At 41.3% G+C, this 22,002-nt stretch overlaps 1 protein-coding gene across 1 annotated transcript in view; it reads right to left on the bottom strand.

The window, feature by feature from the left end:
• The window catches only part of ryr3 (ryanodine receptor 3), a 374,648-nt gene that overhangs the window by 184,176 nt on the left and 168,470 nt on the right, over window positions 1-22,002 (bottom strand). The window contains 3 exon segments of the mRNA XM_073040132.1: window positions 5,633-5,770; window positions 15,324-15,426; window positions 19,255-19,455. Of these exon segments, the coding sequence (XP_072896233.1) occupies window positions 5,633-5,770; window positions 15,324-15,426; window positions 19,255-19,455 (442 nt within the window).

The following is a 22,002-nucleotide window of genomic DNA, read 5'->3' as shown; positions in this document are numbered from 1 at the left end:
TCAAGCGGAGAGGCAAAGACAGCATGAAATTCGGATCAGAGAGTTAGCAGCAGCCGAGAGAGCGGCAGCGGGGAGAGAAAGAGAGAGGGAGGAGCTAAGGAGAGAGCGGTTTAATGTTAGTCGGGAGCTGAGAGTAGTACCTCCGTTCGAAGAGACGGATGTTGATAGTTATTTCTTGCTTTTTGAAAAGGTGGCAGTGAACCAGAAGTGGCCACAAGAGCAGTGGGTCGCGTTGTTACAAAGTGTGTTAGCAGGAGGGAGGATTTGGGCAGCCATGATGCCGACCCGCCGACCGGCGAGTGCGGTGGCCCCGCCTCTAGAGTCCCAAAGCTATCGCACATGCGCGGTCACTCGCAGCCTGTCGGAAAAAGCGGCTGAGAAAGAGGACAGTTTAAATGAAGCCAGCGGTGATCTGGCCAAGATGTTTTTACCGACCCTGTACCATGAGGGTTCCGAGGGTGGTAAAACAGAAAGCAGTATAGTAAAAGGGGGTAAGGGAGAGGAAATAGCCCTGCCCTTAGTGAAGAGAAAGGTCCTAGAGGTAGGAACTAAAGTTGAGAAACGGATAAAGTTGTTAAAATGTCCAGAGTTGGACATGGTTAATCTGTCTGGTTTGGCAGAATTGTTTGAAGAAGTTCAGAGTTCTAAAGGTGTTCTCGATGGTCTCGAGAGTGAAATGAGGGCAGTCTTAGAGAGGAAGGGTATCCTTGCTGTGGAGAAGTCAGCTGAAATGGCCGAGGAGGTTGTTTCAGCTCGCAGGGTTGCGCCTTCCCCAATGGGGGGCTGCCTAGAGAGTAGCTGGAAGGATCGGGGGACGTTAGAATTTGAAAAAGGTACGGGTATTGAAAGCCTGGAAGGGGCCAATGTCCCGTTTGGGTGTGTCCAAGATGGGGGCGCACGTGGTGCTGAACCTGGTAACAGAGCTCAGGGGAAGTCTGAGGTGTTTGATTCAGGGGGACGGGGCGGCCGTCTATGTGGATCAGATAGGGTTGGTTCAGTAGGAAAAGGGTTAACCTTGGTAACCGTGGGAAGTGTGAGTTCCACGGTGTTTGTGTTCGAGAGTGGGGCCAAGGTTAGTGCCGAATTTAAGGGGGGAATGAGGATTGTTACTGAAGGAAACGGAAAGTCTGTAGTTCCCAAGTCGAAGGAAGAAATTTTAAACCTGGCAGATCGCTCACAGAGTGAGTCGGGAAATAGCGGGGCCCCCCACTCTATTGTTACGCCAGGGTGGGGTGTGAAGAGGTTGCATTCGAAATGCTACCTGAAAGAGGAGTTGGAATTAAAAACTAATAGCATGACGGGTCCTGAAGAGAAAAACGACAAATGGCCTAAAATTAAGGAATTGGGTGGTCTAAGTTTGGAACACGCTGATAAAATAACTCCTATGAAAGGAGCGGGCGAAAGCTTATTTCGCCAGGGTGCCCAAGATCGCCACGAGGGAATTAACCGGAAAAAAGGCGAGGGTTAATGGGGGCGCGATTTTTAAAAATAGCAGAAGCCGGTTTTAAGGGATTTTGACAAAGTATGTGAATAATAAAGACAACACCCATGGAAGCTTGACTGTTAAGTTTGAAAGTAGCATAAAAATTTGTCTTTTGCATGAACCTTTGTAGATGTATGTAAGCTAAGATCACACCTCCTTGGTTATGTTGCCGAAGAAAGCAAATAAATAAGGTGGTTATTGAGCTGAAGTTTGATGCTACCAGGCGTTAGTAGGGCACATGAGGTTAAGGTATTAAAGAAAAGGGGCACTGTACTTGTTACCTGTTTAGATGCTGACTTGAATGTATAACTGTATTACTCTGTAGTGAAAAGAAAAGCTTCTGTATTGTATTAGATTCAAAATTTCTGTAAGACTGTACCACTCTGGGTTTTAACCGCTGGTAAAAACCTTTTTAAGAGGGGAGGTGTTATGATACCAGCCCCCTCCTTTGTGAGAATTGCAAGAACTCTAGTTAAGGGGGGTCAATGACCCGAGAGAGAGAGCAAGAGAGAGAGAGAGAGACAGGCTGAATGGACACAGGAAATGGAAAGACAGCGACGTGCTGGATACCGCATTCCACTGGGACAAAAGCTGGCGACTGTGGCATTGTTCTCAGGAGACACCTGGGAACTGCAGACGTGCCAACTCACAGGGACATTGTAAAGCCCTCGGGCAAAGTGGGCTGGTTGAGAGAGAGATTGCATCACCTGCAACCTGATTGACACCTGAGATCCCGTGAGGCAGTATAAAGAAGGGTCTGAAAGAGGACGACCCTCAGACGCACCAAGGAGACACCAAGAAGCACGATAACGCTTCCCGTAGGAACGGGAAGCCATTTTGAAATAAGCCACGTGCGTTAAATTCCGAATGCGGGGTTTGTGGCTGGAACCAACGGAAGATCGCTTTTAACTAACAACGGGGAAGATCGCTCCCCTGATTCCACGGATGTAAACGGCAAGTTTTTCCGTTTTATCTCTCTCTCTCTCCAACACGTGAAACCAAAAGAGAAAAGCCTGCAGACTTCAGAGTGACTCTTTATATTTCCAATTGGACTCAGTATTATATACCCTAGACAACGAAAGAGCTTATTTCTGATTGATTATGGTTACACCGGTGTTTTAGATTGAGTTTTGACGATTTGAATGTTTGTATTAACCATACGTTTGTGCCCTTATTGAATAAAACGTTTGAAAATAGTAGCATCCGACTCAGCTGATCCATCTATCTTTGCTGGTAAGTTACCTGGTTACGGGGTTTTCGTAACACTCTGAAGTCTGACTATGACGTTTTGATAGATCAGTGCAGAAGCACTTTATCTATCTTTGCATATATCTGGAGGTGTTAATATGTGGTAGCCAATGTCTTCATATTGTAGCCAAGTAGCTACCTTTCATGCAGAGAAGTGACCCTCAAATGGCCTAATCCACTTTTATGATTATGCCCAGTTAATTTGGATTTCTCCAATGACAAAACAGATATTCTTATGCTATATATTAATATTTCCAAAGAAGAATGAAAGCTATCAGACAGGCCATAAGCTCGTATTACAAACAGGCAATTCCTTCATTGATTCAGACAGCCTCTTCTTCAATACTTGGGGAAATTACAGCAATTTTTCTTAGGTGAATTAGACGAAGAAAGGTAATCACTAGTAATGATATGCTGCTATGGGCTGGAGAGGTTCCTGCTTATCAACCTGTTGACCCTACTAATATTTCTCTACCCTTGCAGAAAATTAAAAACACTAACGCTCAAGATTCAACAGCAAAATTAATCAGCTCAACTGCCTGCAGTGTCATAAGTAAATACAGTCTCAAGGGGTCTACTACAACCCATTGTGCTGAGGGTTTAATGTTTGGTGTAAACAGCAAATGAATCTCAGAATCAAACACACTGGAGTTACTGAAGCAAAACTCCTGGAACTGCAGATGACAGTACATCCCCAGTCTTAACTCATACAGGGACTTCATTATTCAAAGTAATATAATGAAAAATATCTTGCTCCAAGGAAAGTGCTTTGCTAGTAAAGGGGAGAAATCACCTTTTCTTGCATATGCAATAAGCATTATTATTTATTTACTATATGCAGAAATTTTAGCATGCTTCTAAGTATTTGGAAATCAGGATGGTGAAATAATTGGTTTAGATTGCCAGGCTGGACACAAACTTAAATACTTAATTGAGTGCTTGAACAAAAGACAGAATTTGTTGTAAATGCAGGGTACTAGCATCATCCTGTCCCTCATGAGAACGTGAATGTAGAAATACTTAAGTATGCTTGACGATATAATTGAGGTGCTGTCAGGAAGACAAGTGGCAGAGTGCAGAATTGCTGTCTTCCCCAACATTTAAGTAAGGGAATCAGCCTCCTCAGTTTGCACCTAGTTGAAGGCTCCAACAATCGTGGTCCATTCACTTGAATGGGGAGGAATAACTGCAAAGGTAAACGTATATGACTGCAATTTTTTGTGTTATTCAAACTAGTTTTAGCAGAGCTTAGTGTGATTTAAAATCTTCTTTCAAATGCTACACAATTTTTGTCATTTTAATTAATTTTTAATTTTCTTAATTTGTAAAGCTTGGTGTCTGGCCGTTCCTGTTGTCGCATTTTCTTAGTCATCCCCATGATAACATTATACAACCCACGGTCTGTTAGCAGTAAGGTCATGTCAGAGGATCTGCAACATAGAGCGCCACAACATAGAAGTAGCCCCTTCAGCCCAATTAACCTGCAATAACCATCACCCACCCACTTACACAGCTCCTACATTCATTTCTTTATTTTTTTTATTCTCCCTGGATTCTTATGAACATGCCCACAATTCTACCATTCCCCTCACAGACCTGGGACAATTACAGTGCTCAAGTGTTCAGTGGTTGCTCAAGATTTCCAGCATCATCAGAATCTCTTCGGTCTATAACCTACCAACACATGTTTATAGGATGTGGGTAAACACCAGCACCCCTGGAAGAAAACCAAGCGGACACTGGGAGAATATGCAATCTGCACATAGACTGCAGATTTGCAGCTGCAGTTGACACCAAGGTTGCCAGCTCACAGGACAGTGGAGAAGGCTATCAAAGCTTGCAGTGTGATCTGGATCAGCTGGAAAAATGAGCTGAGAAATGACAGATGGAATTTAATGTAGACAAGTGTGAGGTGTTCCTCATTAGGAGGACAAACCAGGGAAGGACTTCAATAGTAAATGATAGGGCTCTAAGGAGAACAAAGGGGCCCTGGAAAACAGATCCATAATTCCTTGAATGTGGCAACATAGGTAGTCAGGGTGATAAAGAGAGCTTTTGGCACATTGGCCTTTGTAAATCAAAGTATTGATACAGATATTGAGACGCTATGTTGAGTTGTATGATATATGGTGAGGCCGGATATGGGGTATTGTATGTAGTTCTGGTAACCTACCTATAGGAAAGATATCAGTAAGATTGAAAAAGTACAGAGAATATTTACAGAGATGTTACTGAGATCTGAGTTATACAGGCCAGTTGTGATTTCATTCTATGAAATATCAGAGAATGAGGAGTAATTTGAAAGAAGTATACAAATTATGAAGGGTATAGACAGGGTTAATGCAAGCAGGCTTTTTCTACTGAAGGGGTGAAATTAGAACTAAAGGTCAAAGTTTAAGGGTGAAATGTGAAATATTTAAGAGGAAACAGAGGGAGTTTCTTCACTGAGAGTGTAGTGTGAGCACGGAGCAAGCTGCTCGAGGAAGTGGTGGATATGGGTTTTATTTCTACAAACGTTTGTACATTCAAGAGGAGTTTGGATGCATACGTGGAAGGGAGGGGTGTGGAGAGCTATGGTCCATGTTCAGGTCAATGGGACAAGGCAGAATAACAGGATAGGCATGGACTAGATGGGCCGAAGTGCCCATTTGTGTGTGATTGTGCTCCATGACTCTACCAGTCCAGTGGTCAGTCCTGAACATAGGTTTGTGATGCTGTGAGGCAGCTGTACCACAGTACCATCTACAAATCTGTACCTCATTCAGGGGTGACCACAGGCAGTATGTTTCCTTTAGCAATTACTGGTCCAAAAGGTCTAAAAATGCGAAGAAGCTGATGCTCATCTTCAGAAGAGTCCAGATTGAAAGCTTGCAGTACTTCCATCTACATCTTAGCACTCACCAGGTTCTTCCACTTCTTCTTCACGTGGTGGCTCTTCTACTTTCTTTGGCTTCCCTTTGATTTTATGCACTACATAAAGTAACTTTCCCATCACAGATTCATCTTTTTCTTCTTCCTCCTCATCTTCAAATGGAATACCTAAAGGTAAAGCATATTGTCAGAATGCTGGCATTCAGTTCATGATCACTGGCATTGATAAAATATCGGTTGTGATCAATGGTGTTATGAACAATAGGGTGCAACTAGTTTCTCACAGCTCCTGTGACCTGGGCTTCATCTGTCTGTATAAAGTATGCATGTCCTCTCTGTGACAACGTGGCCATGTGAATTCTTCTGATTTCCTTCTACATACAGAGGTGCCGTTGCTTAGGTTAATTGGCTACAGAAAATAGTCCTTGACACGTTGGTGAGTAGTAGAATTGGCCGAGTTGATGGAAAGAACAGTGGGGAGAATAAAACGGAATTTTTATAACTGGGTGCTTTATGTTTGACATGGACTTCAAGGGCCAAAGGGGCCATACACTGCATTATGACCCTATCTCTATAAGTCTTCACAACCGATTGAGGAGCCAGAAAAGGGAAATTTAGAACAAAGTTAATTTGGACATGTATTTCACATTCCGTTTTATCTAGATTCTTGATTGTCCTATTTTCTTAAGTATTACAAACTGTGCTTCAAAAATCTGCACAGCAAAAATACATACACCAAGACGCTGTTTATCAGTTATAGCTCAGCTTTTAATACCATCATCCCCTCTAAACTAGTCAGTAAACTTTAAGAGCTAGGCTTCGATACCTCCTTGTGCAATTGGATCCTGGATTTCCTCATTTACAGACCCCTGTCAGTTCGGATTGGCAAAAATCCTCTCCTCCACAATCTACATAAACACAGGAGCACTATGGGGATGTGTGCTCAGCCCCCTGCTCTAAATGTTTTATATCTATGACAGTGTGGCTAAGTACAGCTCCAACGCCATATGCAAGTTTGCAGATGACACCACTATTTTGGGCTGTATCAAAGGTGGTGATGAATCAGCATACAGGAGGGAGATGGAAATTTGGCTGAGTGGTGTGATAACAACAACCTCTCACTCATTGTCAATAAGACCAAGAAACTGATTGTAGATCAGGAGAGGGAAACCAGAGGTGTATGAGCCAGTACTCATCGGACGATCAGTGGCGGAGTTGGTCAGTAACTTTAAATTTCTGGGTGTAACTATCTCAGAAACCTATAAATATAACCTATCTCAGACACATATAAATATAACTGCGAAGAAAGCATGATAGCACCTTTATTTCCCCAGGAGTCTGCGGAGATTCAGCATGTCAACAAAGACCTTGGTATGTGTGGTGGAAAGTGTGCTGACTGGCTACATTATGGCCTGGTATGGAAACATCAATGGCTTTGAGCAGAAAATCCTCCAAAAGGTAATGGATTCGACCCACTACATCACAGGGTAAAACTCTCCCTACTATTGAGCACATCTACATGCAACATTGCTGTGGGAAAGCAGCATCCATCTTCAAAGATCCTCACCACCCAGGCCAGGCTCTTTGCTCACTGCTGCCTTCAGGCTGAAGGTACAAGTGCCTCAGGACTTACAACCAGGTTCAAGAAGAGTTACTACCCATCAAGCATCAGGTTCTTCAACGAAAGGGGATAACTACACTCATATTTCACTTGAAATTACCTTGTCTCATCTTAAATGCATGCTCTTTGGTATTAGACATTTCAACTCTGGGAATAAAATATACTATCTGTTTGCTCTATCTATGCTTCTCATAGTCTTATAAAGAACCATCGGGGTGATTGATCTTTGTGCACCAAGTTTTTATTGTTTCCAATAGCACTGTCAAATTTTGTATGGATCCTTGGGAAGAACATTCGCAACTGAGTTCACTCCTTAAACAGCTGCATTAAGTTCATATGTGATACACATTCAGTCTTATTTAAATAGGGCATATATGTCATTTTCAATAAATGGCAAAGGGAATCAGTGCACAGTGAGTAAATAAGACAATAAGATATAAGAGCAGATTAGACCATTTAGCCCATCGAGTCTGCTCCGCCATTTCATCATGGCAGATCCAATTTTCCTCTCCGCCCCAATCTCCTGCCTTCCCTCTGTATCACTTCATCCCCTGACCAATGAAGAATCCTCAACCTCTGAATTAAACATACATTCAGACTTGGCCTCCACAGCTGCCTGTGGCAACAAATTCCACAGAATCACCACTCTTTGGCTAAAGAAATTCCTCCTCATCTCTGCTCTAAAAGGATACCCCGTCTATTCTGAGGCTGTATCTTTGGTCTTAGATTCTCCCACCAGAGGAAACATCATCTACACATCTACTCTATCAAGGCCTTTCACCATTTGATAAGTTTCAATTAGGTCATCCCTTATTCTTCTGAATTCTAGTGAATACCAGCTCAGAGCTATCAAAAGCTCTTCATATGACAAGCCATTCAATGCTGGAATCATTTTCGTGAACCCCCTTTGAAACTTCTCCAGTTTCAGCACATTCTTTCTAAGATAAAGGGGCCTAAAACTGCTCACAATTCTCCAAGTGAGGCCTCAGCAGTGTTTTATAAAGTCTCAATGTTACATCCTTGCTTTTATATTCTGGTTTTCTTGCAATGAATGCTAACATCGCATTTGCCTTCCTCACTACAGACTCAACCTGCAAATTAACCTTTACAGAATTTTGCACAAGGACTCCCAAGTCTTTGTGCCTCAGATTTTTTGTATTCTCCCTTCGTTTAGAAAATAGTCAACCCTTTCATTTCTCCTACCAAAGTGCATGACCATATACTTCCCAGCACTGTATTCCATCTGCCATTTCTTTGCCCATTCTCCTAATCCATCTAAGTCCTTCTGTAGCCTCTCTACTTCCTCAAAACTATCTCTTCACTTATCTTCATATCATATGCAAACTTTCCAACAAAGCCATCAATTCCAAAATCCAAATCATTGACATAACGGAAAAAGAATTGGTCCCAACTCAGTCCCCTGTGGAACACCTCTAGTCACCGGCAGCCAATCAGAAAAGGCTCTCTTTATTCTCACTCTTTGCCTCCTGCCAATCAGCCACTGTTTTATCCATGCTAGAATTCTTCCTGTAATACCATGGGCTCACAGTTTATTAAGCAGCCTCATATGTGGCATCTTGTCAAAGACTTAAAAATCCAAGTATGCAACATCAACCAAATCACCTTTCTCTATCCTGCTTGTTATTTCTTCAAGGAATTCCAACAGATTTGTCAGGCAAGATTTTCCCTTGAAGATACCATGATGACTACGACCTATTTTATCATGTGCCTCCAAGTACCCCGAGACCTCTTCCTTAATAATAGACTCCAACATCCTTCTAACCATTCTGGTCTGACTAACTGGCCTATAGTTTCCTTTCTGCTGCCTCTCTCCCTTCTTGAAGAGTAAAATGGCATTCGCAACTTTCCAGTCCTCCAGAACCATTCCAGAACCTAGTGATTCTGGAAAGATCTTTACTACTGCCTTCACAATCTCTTCAGCCACCTCTTTCAGAACCTTGAGTGTACACCATTTGGTCCAGGTGATTTATCTACCTTCAGACCTTTCAGTTTCCAACGAATCTTCAACCTGGTAATGATAACTTCACACACTTCAAGATCCCTGCCACCTGGAACTTCCACCATAGTGCTAGTGTCTTCCACAATGAAGAATGATGTAAAATACTTACTCAGTTCATCTTCCATTTCTGTTACTACCTCTTCAGCATTGTTTTCCAGCGGTCTGATATCTACTACACCTCTCTTTTACATTTCATGTATCTGAAGAAACTTTTGGTATCCTCTCTAATATTATTGGCTTGCTTACTTTCATATTCCATCTTTACCTTCTTAATGTCTTTTCTAGTTGCCTCCTGTTAGTTTTTAAAAGCTTCCCAATCCTCTAACTTCCCACTAATTTTTGATCTATTATATGCCCCCTCTTTGGGTTTCATGTTGGCTTTGACTTCTCTTGAATATCACTCATTGCATTTTTCTTAAAGAGGTACAGAATGGAACAGGCCCTTCCAACACAACGAGTTGCAGTGCCCAGCAACCCATCTATTTAACACAAGCCTGGCTTACAATGATCAATTAACCTTCTAACTGTTACGTCTTTAGGCCGTGGGAGGAAACCGGAGCACCCAGAAGAAAGCTACGGGCTCAAGGGGAGAACATACAAACTCCTGACGCCAGAATTGAACTCCAAACTCCATTGCCCCGATCTCTAATGGTGTTGCACTAACCACTATGCTACCATTCTCTAATATAACTTTACACAACCACTACCTTGCTCTTTGTAATCTCCTTGCTCCTCATTCTGTTTTTCTCAGTTCACAGGATTTAGGTTATCTTTTAGCATTTTTGTGTATTTCACAGCATCTTGCTCGATTATACTTGTTTTCCATGGTTGTGTCATTTTGCCTTTAGAATGTTTCTTTTTCTTTGCTATGTATATATCCTGTACCTTCCGAATTGTTTCCAGAAATTCCAGCCATTGCTGCTTTGCCGATATCCCTGCCAGTGTCCTTTCCAATCAATTCTGGCCAACTCCTCTCTCATGCCTCTGTAATTCACTTTTCTCTACTGTAATATTGATATATCTGATATTAGCTTCTCTTTCTCAAACTTCAGGGTGCATTTGATCATATTATGATCACTTTCCCTTAAGGGTTCTTTTTCCTTAAGCTTTCTGATCAATTACAGTTCATTACACAACACTCAGTCCAGAATAGCTCATCCCCTAGTGGGCTCAACCATGAGGTGCTCTAAAAAGCGATCTTGTAGGCATTCTAGAAATTCCCCCTCTTGGAATCCAGCATCAACCTCATTTTCACAATCTGCCTGCATATTGAAATCACCCATGAATATTATAACTTGCTCTTTTGGCATGTATTTTTTATCTCCTTTTGTAATTTGTAGACCACATCTTTACTACTATTTGGGGGTCTCTATGTAACGCCCATCAAGGTTTTTTTTTACTCTTGCAGTTCCTTAGCTCTATCCACAACAATTCAGCATCTTCGAACTCTATTACAACCTCTTTATAATGATTTGATTTCATTTTTTACCAACACAGCAACACTGCCCCCTCTACCTTCCTCCCTGTCCTATTGATACAATGTGTATCCTTGGACATTAAGCTCCCAGCTATAATCTTCTTTCAGCCATGATGCCGTGATGCACACAACATCATACATGTCAATCTGCAAACGCATCTACCTTATTCCGTACACTGCACGCATTCAAATATAACATCTTCAGTCCGTTTTCATCCTTTTTGATTTTGTCTGCCTTTTACGTTCCAACTCATCGTGTTGACTGCAATTTTGTCCTATCAATAGGCTCTTCTCACTACATATTGCCTCTGTTTGTAAACCTGCTACCTCATCTTTAACACTATCACTTTGGTTACCACCCCCTTGCCAAATTAGTTTAAGCTCACCTGAACAACTCTAGCCGACTTGTCTGCAAGTATATTGGACCCCCTCAGGTTCAGGTGTAGCCAGGCCCTTTTGTACAGGTCATACCTTCCCCATAAGAGATTCCAGTGGTCCATTACTCTGAACCACTGACACCTGCACCAGTTCCTCATTCACACATTTACCTGCCAAATCATCCTACTCTTACTCTCACTGTCACATTGCACAGGCAGTAATCCTGAGATTACTACACTAGAGGTTCTCTTCTCAGCTTTCTACCTAGTTCCCTACAATCTCTCTTCAGGACCTCCTCACCCTGTCTACCTATATCACTGGTGCCAATATGTACCAAGACTTATGACCATTCAACATTGCCCTTGAGAATGCCATGCAACCAATCCAAGACATCCCTGATTCTGGCACCTGGGAGGCAACAAGCCATCCGGGTGTCTCCATCATGCCCACAGAACCTTAACTCTGTTCCTCCGACTAGGGAATCTTCTATCAAGACTGCTCAATCCTCTTCACCTCTCTGCTCTTCTGAGCTACATCACCAGGCTCAGTGCCAGAAACCTGCTCGCCCCTGGTAGGTCGTCTCCCTCTACAGTATCTAAGGTTTTTAAAAGAACAATTGATTGGTAGTTGTTAACCTATAGAGGCGACAAATACTCATACTCCACTTGATAGCCCACAGTGTTTCAGGAACAGGCCATTAATCCATACATTGTGCCAATTTTGTCTTTTTTGTTTTGAAACTGATAGAAATACTTCATTGAACACTAAATAAATGAAATACTTGTGGACTTTGAAATGTCTACTGAAACACACTGACTTACAAGTGGCCTCCCAAATGGAGCCTGCTACATTAAAAATGACGAACAGATGGAAGGCTGGTTAAAATCCAAGGGTATATATAGCCTGTCAGAGCAGTTTCATAAACCAATTATGTTGATATGTTAAAATCACTAGAATGGCCTGAGAGTGAATGGGGGTGGAGGAGGGAAAGGAAGGGAGGAAGAGAAAGAGAGAGTGTGAGGAAGAGAGATGAGAGAGAGAAAGAGATATAGGAGAGAGAGAGAGAAAGAGAGAGAGAGAGAGATGAGAGAGAGAGAGAGATGAGAGATGAGAGGTGAGAGAGAGAGAAGGAGGAAGTTGAGAGGGAGGGAAAGGTGGGCAGGATGAGGAGGGGAGGACAAGGGGATGACAGATTGGTGAGAGAGGAGATGGGATGGGGAGAGATGGGGGAGGGGGGAGAGGGGGGGAGAGAGGGGGGGGGATGGGAGAAGGGGAGGGGGAGATGGGAGAAGGGGGAAGGGGAAGAATGAGAGAGAAAGACAGACAGATAGACGCAGACAGTGAGAAAGAAAGTTAGTGAGCAATAGAGAGTAAACAAAAGAGTGAGAAAGAGACATTAACAGGAATCTTTTACAAGTTTAAGTTATTTCCTGTCTAGAAATATACGGTAATTATAGTGATAGGAGAACCACTCCTGAGGGTGAGCATTTCTCAAATCTATGAAGACCTTGACTTTCTTTGAAATTTAAAAGTGTGAGGGGGTTTATTTTTATGGCACTGTGATGTTGATGCAACTGATACAAATATGTTGCAACAGATTAAGTGCCTCTGAACTATTAAGTAAACTCTCCCTGATCCCTGTAATTGAGCTAGCAGACTGGGCATAATAAACACATAGCCTGCTGGAGCACTTTTAAAGACGTGAAGATCCACCGGTTTGTTCCTAAAGCAGTTAGCCTCTGCAGAAATGCAGGAAGAGTTGAATGCTATCGGAGCACAAATGGTCTGGTGACAAAACATGGCTACTAAGAAGCTACCTGTTGGGGATGAATGATCTATCAAAGAAGGTTTAATAAAGAAGCTGATCATATATAATGCATATCCTTAAGAATGGATCATACTGGTCACATAATTATCATGATGAGTATAATAACCACTGTAGAAGCTACTGGGTGGTGGGGTGGCAATATGTCTCTGCCAAAGGAGGAGTAAGATGCTGCTTCCCTCCGCTAGCCTGAAGGTCACACTTGGGCAAGGGGTAGGATCTGCTCAGCCCTCCAGTCAGGGCCACATGAAGCCATGGGAGCAGGTGGTAGATGATCATTTGAGCAGCTAGTGCATATCACAAGTCCTGGTTATGCGACCACTGATGCCAGGCTGACAATCTGTGAAGAAAATCAATCATGGCTGGCGTCACTTGTCTTGTAAAACACTGCCCAGAAGTGGTTTAGCATTTCCTTCATCTGCAGAAAAATTTGCAAAGAACAATCACAATCATAAGACCATGATCACCTACATCATATGACAAGACACATAATGACGATGATAGTATAGGAGTTATGATTTAGATGTCCTAGAAATCCATATCTGGGTGATTTCCTTCAATGTGCTTAAATAAAATGATGATCTAAATGATGATTATTGAGGAGGTCCACAGGGTGATTGAATCTCACAATAAAGAGCAATTGAGAATTCTTTGCATTTAAATGGAAAGTGAGCTACAAGATCATCATGGACTAGATGAGCTAAAAAGCCCGTTTCTGAGCTGTAGTGTTCTATGACTCTATGATGAATTCATTGCTTCAATGAGCAGTGGAAAAGGCCATGTTGGGAGCCACATTAAGCAAGCTTAAAAATGAGATGGTGACCAAGGCAGTGCTGCAACATTGGATTAATTCTTGCTTAATTCATTTTTAAGGATCTTGGCATTGCTGATATGGCAAGATTTATTGACCATCCTGCATTGATCTTGGGATGGTGGTGGTGCATGACCTTCAACTATTGCAATCCTTCTAGTGAAGATACTCCCACAATGCTGATGGAAAGAGAGGTCCTGGATCTAGACCCACTGAAGATAAATGAATGGATGCAGGACAGGAAATGAGGTGGTGGTGGTGCCAGCATCGTTTATGGTCACACACACCATGCCGTAATCCTTTCCTTTTGCTTTGGGCTACCCAGCTGACTTTTCCACCCGGTAGGTAGCCAGTCTCTCAATCTGGTCAACTGCTGGAAGGGAACCAGAATTGAAGTTTTGTCATTAAATCCAGCAGGCATTCACAGGCTTCCTCAGCCATTACGTTTCCTCTCCACTTCACCAGCAATATCGAGGCATAAGCGGAAGAGGGAACGAACCGGTGACTCAGCTTCAGCAAAAGCTCGCCATGGATTGGATGGTAAGTGGAGCTGGTCGTTGATCTGAATGAAGAACTGAGAATCAGAGATAATTACACCCTATATTGGAAGATGGCTGTCTAGATCGTCAGCCTTTGATAATAGATTAATGCTGGGTCTTTAGTCTTTCAAGGAGGAAAGATAGGGCAGCATTGCAGGTTTGGTTGAACTGCTCTGCTGATACAGTGCAAGCAACCAGAATTTCATGCAAATGCATTCATGACTTTAAGAGTAAGAGAGGTTTTTCCAGTGCCATGATTCAGACCCTAACATGCAGGTATAAATGGCACCTCAGAAGACACATGCAGAACCATTAATACTACAGGGTCTGGATTAACTGCCTACAAAAATCACTCCCAGCTATTATGAGATGTGTCCTCATTGCCAGCTGCTCCAGAGCCTCTGAGACTGCTCTTAGCTTGTTATGAAGGTCATCCCACACATTGCTACAGGTTCCTTGTATAGCATCACAGGATTGCATCAGGCAGCTTACTGTTCACAGTCAAGGCGCAAATAATAGGGCCCATGCTTGCAAACGGAACTACAGAATTTTCCCTCGAGAAAGGCCACACCAGCTGAAGAGGAGGCTCGAATTTTCAAGATGGCAGGTTTTCCAGTAGCCCAAGCTACCTTAAATGGTGCTGGGCGAAGTTTACTCAATATGCTATTTCTGCATTACCTCCATTTATATTTGATTTCTTCTCTATCTACAAATGGAATAAGATAGCTTCTATTTGATGAATCAGTTGAGCAGCCTACTGGAGAAGCATCATGTGTACTTTCCAAGCTTCAGAGATGCCTGTGTTGATATTGAATCTGAACTTCCGTACTCTTGACCAAATATATTGTCACCAGCACCAAACTAGTACATTGTGCCTTTTAATCCTTTAGTAGTTATTTCCTAAATTTCATTACTTAGACATATTCATTGATTTATTAATTTGGCAAGAGGACAAGGTAACATTACCATTACTATAAATAAACACTGCAGCTTGGCTCAACGTAACAGCTGAAATGGTACACCCAGGGACCTCAGAGTCTCATTACTCACCGCAATGTGTTTGAAGGTCATCATGGAAGTCACACAGCTCTTCACGCATGTCTTCAGGGCAAGTGGAATTGTCATCACTCCTGAAGTTCAGTAGCATATTAATCTGCAGGAAAACATCACAACTCAAACTGATATGCATGCAAGAACAGGCTATTAAAATGTAACTTGTTACCGGTGTTGATACTGTTTTTTAAAACGTAGTTTCACTGAGCAGGTCTGCAGACCATTGGCTTTTCATTTTCCATGAGGATACAGCTCAGTTAGTTGCCACAGGTTTCATGTGAATGGAACACTATAGTTTTCTCATTGTATCGAAAAGGCTCTGAAATGGGAACATGAAGTGCACCTGTGCACGACATGTATACTCTCAAACATATTGAGTTACGTTAATTCTTCACCCTGTATTCAATAGTGGTTTGTAGAATTGTTTACTTTTGTAATGTGAAACTACTTGTCTAGTCTTATTCTTAGTTCAGTTTGGGGAAGATGATCCCATTTTAGTTATTGTATGCAAAGATGGATGCAGAAAACAATTTGGCTATGGTAGAATTTACCTAGTATAGGATCCTCGTGATTCAGAATCGAAGCTATTTACAGTAACCTGATAACTCTTAATCTTCCATTGTTTTCCAAGATATCTGCAATTGTTTTCGCAACCAACTGTATATTCAAAAGGACATTGATAATTAATGAACCTATTTCATTTTCAGACATCATTCTCCAGACCACAAAATCTTGTCGTGTAAAAACTGTTTTCTTTCTTAAAGTTATCAATTATACTATATCTGTATTTTGTTTGCTGACTTATCTCCCACTGGAAAGAGTTTCAGGATATTCACTCTGCCAAAAGGTTCTGATTTTGAGCACCTTCATGAAGTGCCAAACAGCCTGTTCAAAGAATAACTACAGCTTGTCCATATAGGCTCAGCTCTGGTACAATGTCATCAGCACTGTCTCCAAAATGTGAACATTCAATAGCTAGAAATGGCTGCAATAAATCAGCTGTGGTCTAACTAGTGTTTTGAAAAGGGTCCAGCCAAACTTTCTTGCTTATAGTTTCAATGGATTTGTTTAGCTTCTAGACATCCCAGGAACACATTTAAGATCATTGAAAATTTATCTTTCCAACTTTAATTATATATTTTAATTAATTTTATACAGATCTCTGCATATATAAAATAAACATCCACATATTGTTATTTCTGTATCCTTTGAAAATGTGTCATTTGTTAATACAATCTATCCTGATGATTTCCACCAAATGTATCACTTCACATTTTTTTAATAAACACAGTTAAGCTGCGTAGCCAGGAAACTGGGATCATGTGGTAATTGGTGTGCATAGGAAATCACACACAGAGTACAACCGCTCCATAGGCTGAAGCTTGCAATCTGGAAAGTTAGTGCTGAAAAATTTGAATGATGTTCTGTTATCATTACTATGGGGAACCTGGACATTTTGACAATAACATTGCTCTCCTAAGTGAGGTCTGATGGGCAGCAGATGGCTAGTGTAAAGATTAAAGCAGTGGGTATGCCTTTATCTTCAGCCATAATCTGAAAGATCAGCATTGTCTTCAGGGAATGGGTTTCACCATCAACAATGGCCTGACATCTTAGCTATGCCTTTGGAGGTACTAGTACACCTTGTGGCCCATGGGTTCACTCTGACACAGAATCAGTGCCTACACCTGTAAAATACGGATGACATTATGGAGGACTTCCACATGGACCTTGAGAAACACCTGGTCTACATTCCAGGGACAATCTAATCCTCCTGGACACCTTCACTGCATGATTGGAAAAGGATGCAGTCCTGTGTCATGGTGTGATCTGCAAGGAGGGAGAAGAAAAGGCACGCTGCAGTGGAGCCCTTATCTTGACACAATGCTTGGAGAAGAGTTCTGTCAACAAACACCTTGTTCCTTCAACATGGCCGTAAAACAACAATGTTGCTACAAGTAGATCAAGATCGAACATCTCAGTCTCACAAAGATACTTCTTCCCACTCAGTATCTCACAGGCAACATTTGTGTATAAAATCCTTCACATCTCCAGGAAGGATGTGGCACCCAAGGCCAATCTCCAACCATCAAGCCATTTGCACACATTTTGCTCTGTTGGGCAAGCCAGGTTATTCACTGCCTCCTACTGCAGTCCGGACACACTCTATTTTGAAAGTGTCATCAAGAAGTTACGAAGTGAATGGAGGAAAAGATTCAAATATGCATATAAAGCCTCCATGACAAAAATGCAACATCTCAACTGACACCTTGCAATCTCAGGCACGTACCCATGCAAAACAGAGATGTTACTGGAAACTTTGAAGCACCTATAGAAGAGTCTGTTGTTCCTGCATTTGCCTCAGTGAACCACACCACCAGAGTGGAAGAAAACCACCCTCAATCCTGAGACACTACTTAGGAAGACATACAGTATGTACTTTAAAGTCAGCATCTAGATGAATTAAAAACATATTTTCAAAGTATGCCTTTCTCCTAAATAATTGCCCCACAAAACCCTGATATTCCTCAGTTGTTCCCTCATTTGTAGTATGGCCAGCTAGCTCCTTTTCAGCCTAAAAGGTCACCAATGGGAAAAGCTCTAAGCTGCTGAGTCACCAAGGACAATGCACTATCATGTGATCTTCCCAAGGCGCTCTTGATAAACTGAGTTGGCTATTCATCCAGAGCAGCAAGTAATGAATGTTGTTATCTCAAACTATTGGTGAGTTGCTGGCAGATGCTCAACACATTGATCACATTGTCACATGTATACTCACTCAACACTTTAAACCACTGTGCCAATCTTTATTGTTAATAATTCTGCACAATTCCACTAAATTCATGGAAGTAGAAAACTCTGAGTGTTCATATATCGGGCCTGGTATCAAGCTTGTGGTCAATTAACTGTGGATAACCTAGAGCAGCACAGGAGAAATATCACCATCACTCTCTCTACAAAATAATACAAATCCTTTCACAGGTTTGGCACTCAATGTCAGTGTCCTCTCCCTGACCACAGTTCCCAAGAATGAAGCTGTGATCATGCTCAGCCAGCTCTGATGGGCAGATCACATTGTCCGCTTGCCTGAAAAGGCTCTGGAAGGGAGCATCCCACTCTGAGCACAGTAACAGCAGACTCACTGGAAGACAGGAGTAAAGCACTTCTCTATGAAAAAGTGTAACGTCCCCAACAACTTCCGGGAATCCTTGATCTGTGATTACTCAATCTGGAGAAGTCATGAACACTTACAGACTCTATAATAGAAGGACATGGGTAAACAGTGACCAATTAAATTGTCTACTGTCCTTACAAAATCAATTTTTTAAAATTTTACCACTATTTATCAAAAAATTATCCTACTACCAGTAAAATTTTACCTCAATGGTCTGTGAAGTATTTGTACTTGCCTTGTTATGGTCCAGGCAGCAAATGGACTTCCTTTGTCCTGGCCCCACCTCACATCTAAACTTACATCTGCTTAGATGTAATTGAATGAGAAATTTGAGTGCTGAAGATATTGCCCTGGAGGATGTTACCATTGGTGGACATAATGGACACTGCTTGTGGAAACTGCCTACATAGGAAAATCTTAACACACCTATACTGAAATCATTACATAGTAATCTCCTGAGGGTAATTTTCCAGTAAATGGCTTACTATATTTTCTAGGAGCGATGAATAAATTGCTGGATTTGCAGCAATGCCCACTCAGAACCACTCTGCATTGATGTAAAAGTGAAATACAAATGCATTCAAAAGATCAGAATAAAAATGATCTCATGTCACCTGAAGAAATCTGCTTTTAAATTCTCTGGAAGCAGCAGCATTCCTTTATAGTGCTGTCTCTGAAATACCCAAAAGCAAGGAGAGATATGCTGTTAATTACTATTGCAATTAACCCGTTCATAGAAATGTTGGACATTACCTGCTCCTGAGGAGGTGACCGGAACTCCCTTGACTTCTTGGCCGTCAAGGCTGCCGACATATCGAAGGCCAGCATAAGTTCTTCGTACCGGAACTTTTGATTCCTTTGCAGCTTTACAACAAACTTGTCAGCAAAAGATACAATGGCTTCCACTCGATGTCGGAGTTCACAGTCACAGAAGTAGTGAAGCAGTTCACACATCTAGAAAGGAGAACAAACTGCTTTTCATACATAAGTGACTGTTGTGGAAACACTAACTAAGAACACCAGAGTGACTTTGAGTTTCATTTTAAGAGTTTATTAGCGTGACATTATAGAGAGCCTGCAGCAGTCTCCACTGCCACCAGAACTCTGATTTTTAGGTTATACCGAGCTCATATTTATACAGCAAGACAAACAACTTCACATATCTTTGTTTGGAATCCCACGGTCAGTACATGATCAATCATTTAAAAGACATGTCAATTATCTCTCAGCACATCTAACAGTTCTTCCTGCTTCCTGTTATCAGGGCTCAAGTTTCACCCCTAGAGGCATCCTCCCTCCTGGGTCCAGGAGCCTAGTATCTTATTTACTGGAGTTCCTGATACTGCGCTTATCGTTCAAGGTTATCCTTGACACGCATCAGCAGTCTTAAGCCCAGCTGCTCCAGAATGGTCAAGTATACCATCATAAACTAGTTTTAACTATTTCTACCACAGTGCCCAATCATCTCCAAACAATCTGTTTAACTAAAATTATACCTTTTAGTTCATTCATGTCTTGTGAATATCACTTTCAAGTCTGGCAGGTATTGGCTGTACCCAATACAGCAAATATTGATTTGAAATTTAAATCCCTTATAAAGGAAGTGACCAAAGCAGCATTTCCACACTTAAGAAACATTGCAAAGGTACACCCATTCCTGTCATGTAATGATACTGAAAAACTGATACACTCTGTATAAAATAGATTATATTACTGCAATGCACTTTTTAATGGCCTTCCAAAGCAATCTATTGACAGACTTCAACTCATTCAGAACAGCACTGCTAGATTTGAAAGAAAACCAGGATGAGAGAGAGTAGCACTCTCATCCTAGCTACTCTGCACTGGCTTCCTGTATCTTTTAGAATTGATTTTAAAGTTCTCTTACTTGTTTTAAAACTCTCAATGATCTGGGACCAGAGTACATCACAGAATCACTTTAGATTTATAACCCAAGTTGAGCTTCCGGGTCTTCTTCCGCCAGTCTCTTAAATTTAAACAACCTCCCTCAAAAGATGATTGACGGGTCAGCTTTTTTGAACTACACTCCTAAACGGTGGAGTTCAATAAGTGATGCAGACTCAGGTGACATTTTTAAACACAAGCTGAAAACCTATTTATTTAACTGTGCTTTTAACTAACATCTTCTTCTCTTTAATTCTCATGTTTGCATTTTATCCCATAATAAAGCACTTTGAATGTATGAAAAGTACTTTGTAAATAAGTTATTATTTCTATTCTTCTTATTATTATTATTACCCTAAATATTCCTTGAATTGATTTGGCTTATTAATCAATTTTAATCACATTACTTTGAATCGGAAGTCCTGTATTGACCAGAAAAGAACAGAAGATTTCCTTCCTAATTGGTTTCCATGGCAATCTGAGTGCCATCATAAATACCAGATATTTATTTACCAAAATTACAGGGTTATCCCAATTCAATTGTCCAAAATCTAAAAACTAATCCAATAGGTTAGACACTTTGCTCTCCTATTCAGTGTTTGTCCATCTACTGTAGATGAAAATAAATGCCAGTTCAACATTAAACAAATCATAAGCTGGTCAGAATCAACACTTTGGTTTTGTAAAGTGAAATGCAGTTTGCTGTAGGAACTGTTGAGCAATGAACTGACAGCCAGCATTCTGTAGTGTGTAAAGTCTGAGTAATTATAGCTTAAATTATATTTGTAAAGAGGCTCTTCAAATTACCATATTCCATAATTTTACCCAAATGAATCCTATTAACTTGACTAGATATTCAAGTACAAAATATATTGCCGAGTCCCTTGTTGATATTTATTCATTTTTCAGGATCCGTTCTTGACTGTCAGCATTTATTCCTCACTCCCAGCTGCCCGGATCCGAGTAAATAGCAGTGAGCCATGTTCTGGTAAAAGTGTTCACACAACGCTACTGGCTAAGTAGGCCCAGAATTTAGATCTAGCAATGAAGTAGTCGCCAATTAACACTCAACTTGTCACTGACACCGCATCTTGAGAAAACATTTGAAAATAAAGTCAAATAGTGCAAGAGGGGCGGGAGCTGGGATCAACCTATGGTTCACTGCCCTGACCAGCTGAATCATTGGAATTTTTTTTTCCATAAACAAAATGATTTTACTGTGCTCTATTTGGGATTGTGTTTGATCAGTTTCTTTTCAGTTTAAAACATACCAAGTTAAACTAGCATGTTTCTTTCAGATAAATATATCTACTTTAGGGCATTGTTTATTTCCTAATTTCCTCTCCCTCCCAAAACCCCAACCAGCAAGTTATTCACTCAGATGAGCATTGCAGTCAATTTCAAAAATCACTGACTGTTAAAGTTCAGCATGATATTAGTATGTAGTGACCAGAATAAACTTTGCCACACATGAATATCCATACTTATAATGGGAAAACTCCAATCCCCAGCTGACCATCTTCCTGTAACCTGAAGTTTATGCAAATGATATCAATGCCAACACTTTAGGCTTTTGCCCAATAGGTGGCACTATGG

This window comes from Hemitrygon akajei, chromosome 3 (genome assembly GCF_048418815.1).
Source record: "Hemitrygon akajei chromosome 3, sHemAka1.3, whole genome shotgun sequence".
In the NCBI taxonomy this organism is placed as follows: domain Eukaryota; kingdom Metazoa; phylum Chordata; class Chondrichthyes; order Myliobatiformes; family Dasyatidae; genus Hemitrygon; species Hemitrygon akajei.
The sequence above is the reverse complement of the archived record's forward strand: the minus strand, read 5'-3'. Positions and strand labels throughout refer to the sequence as shown.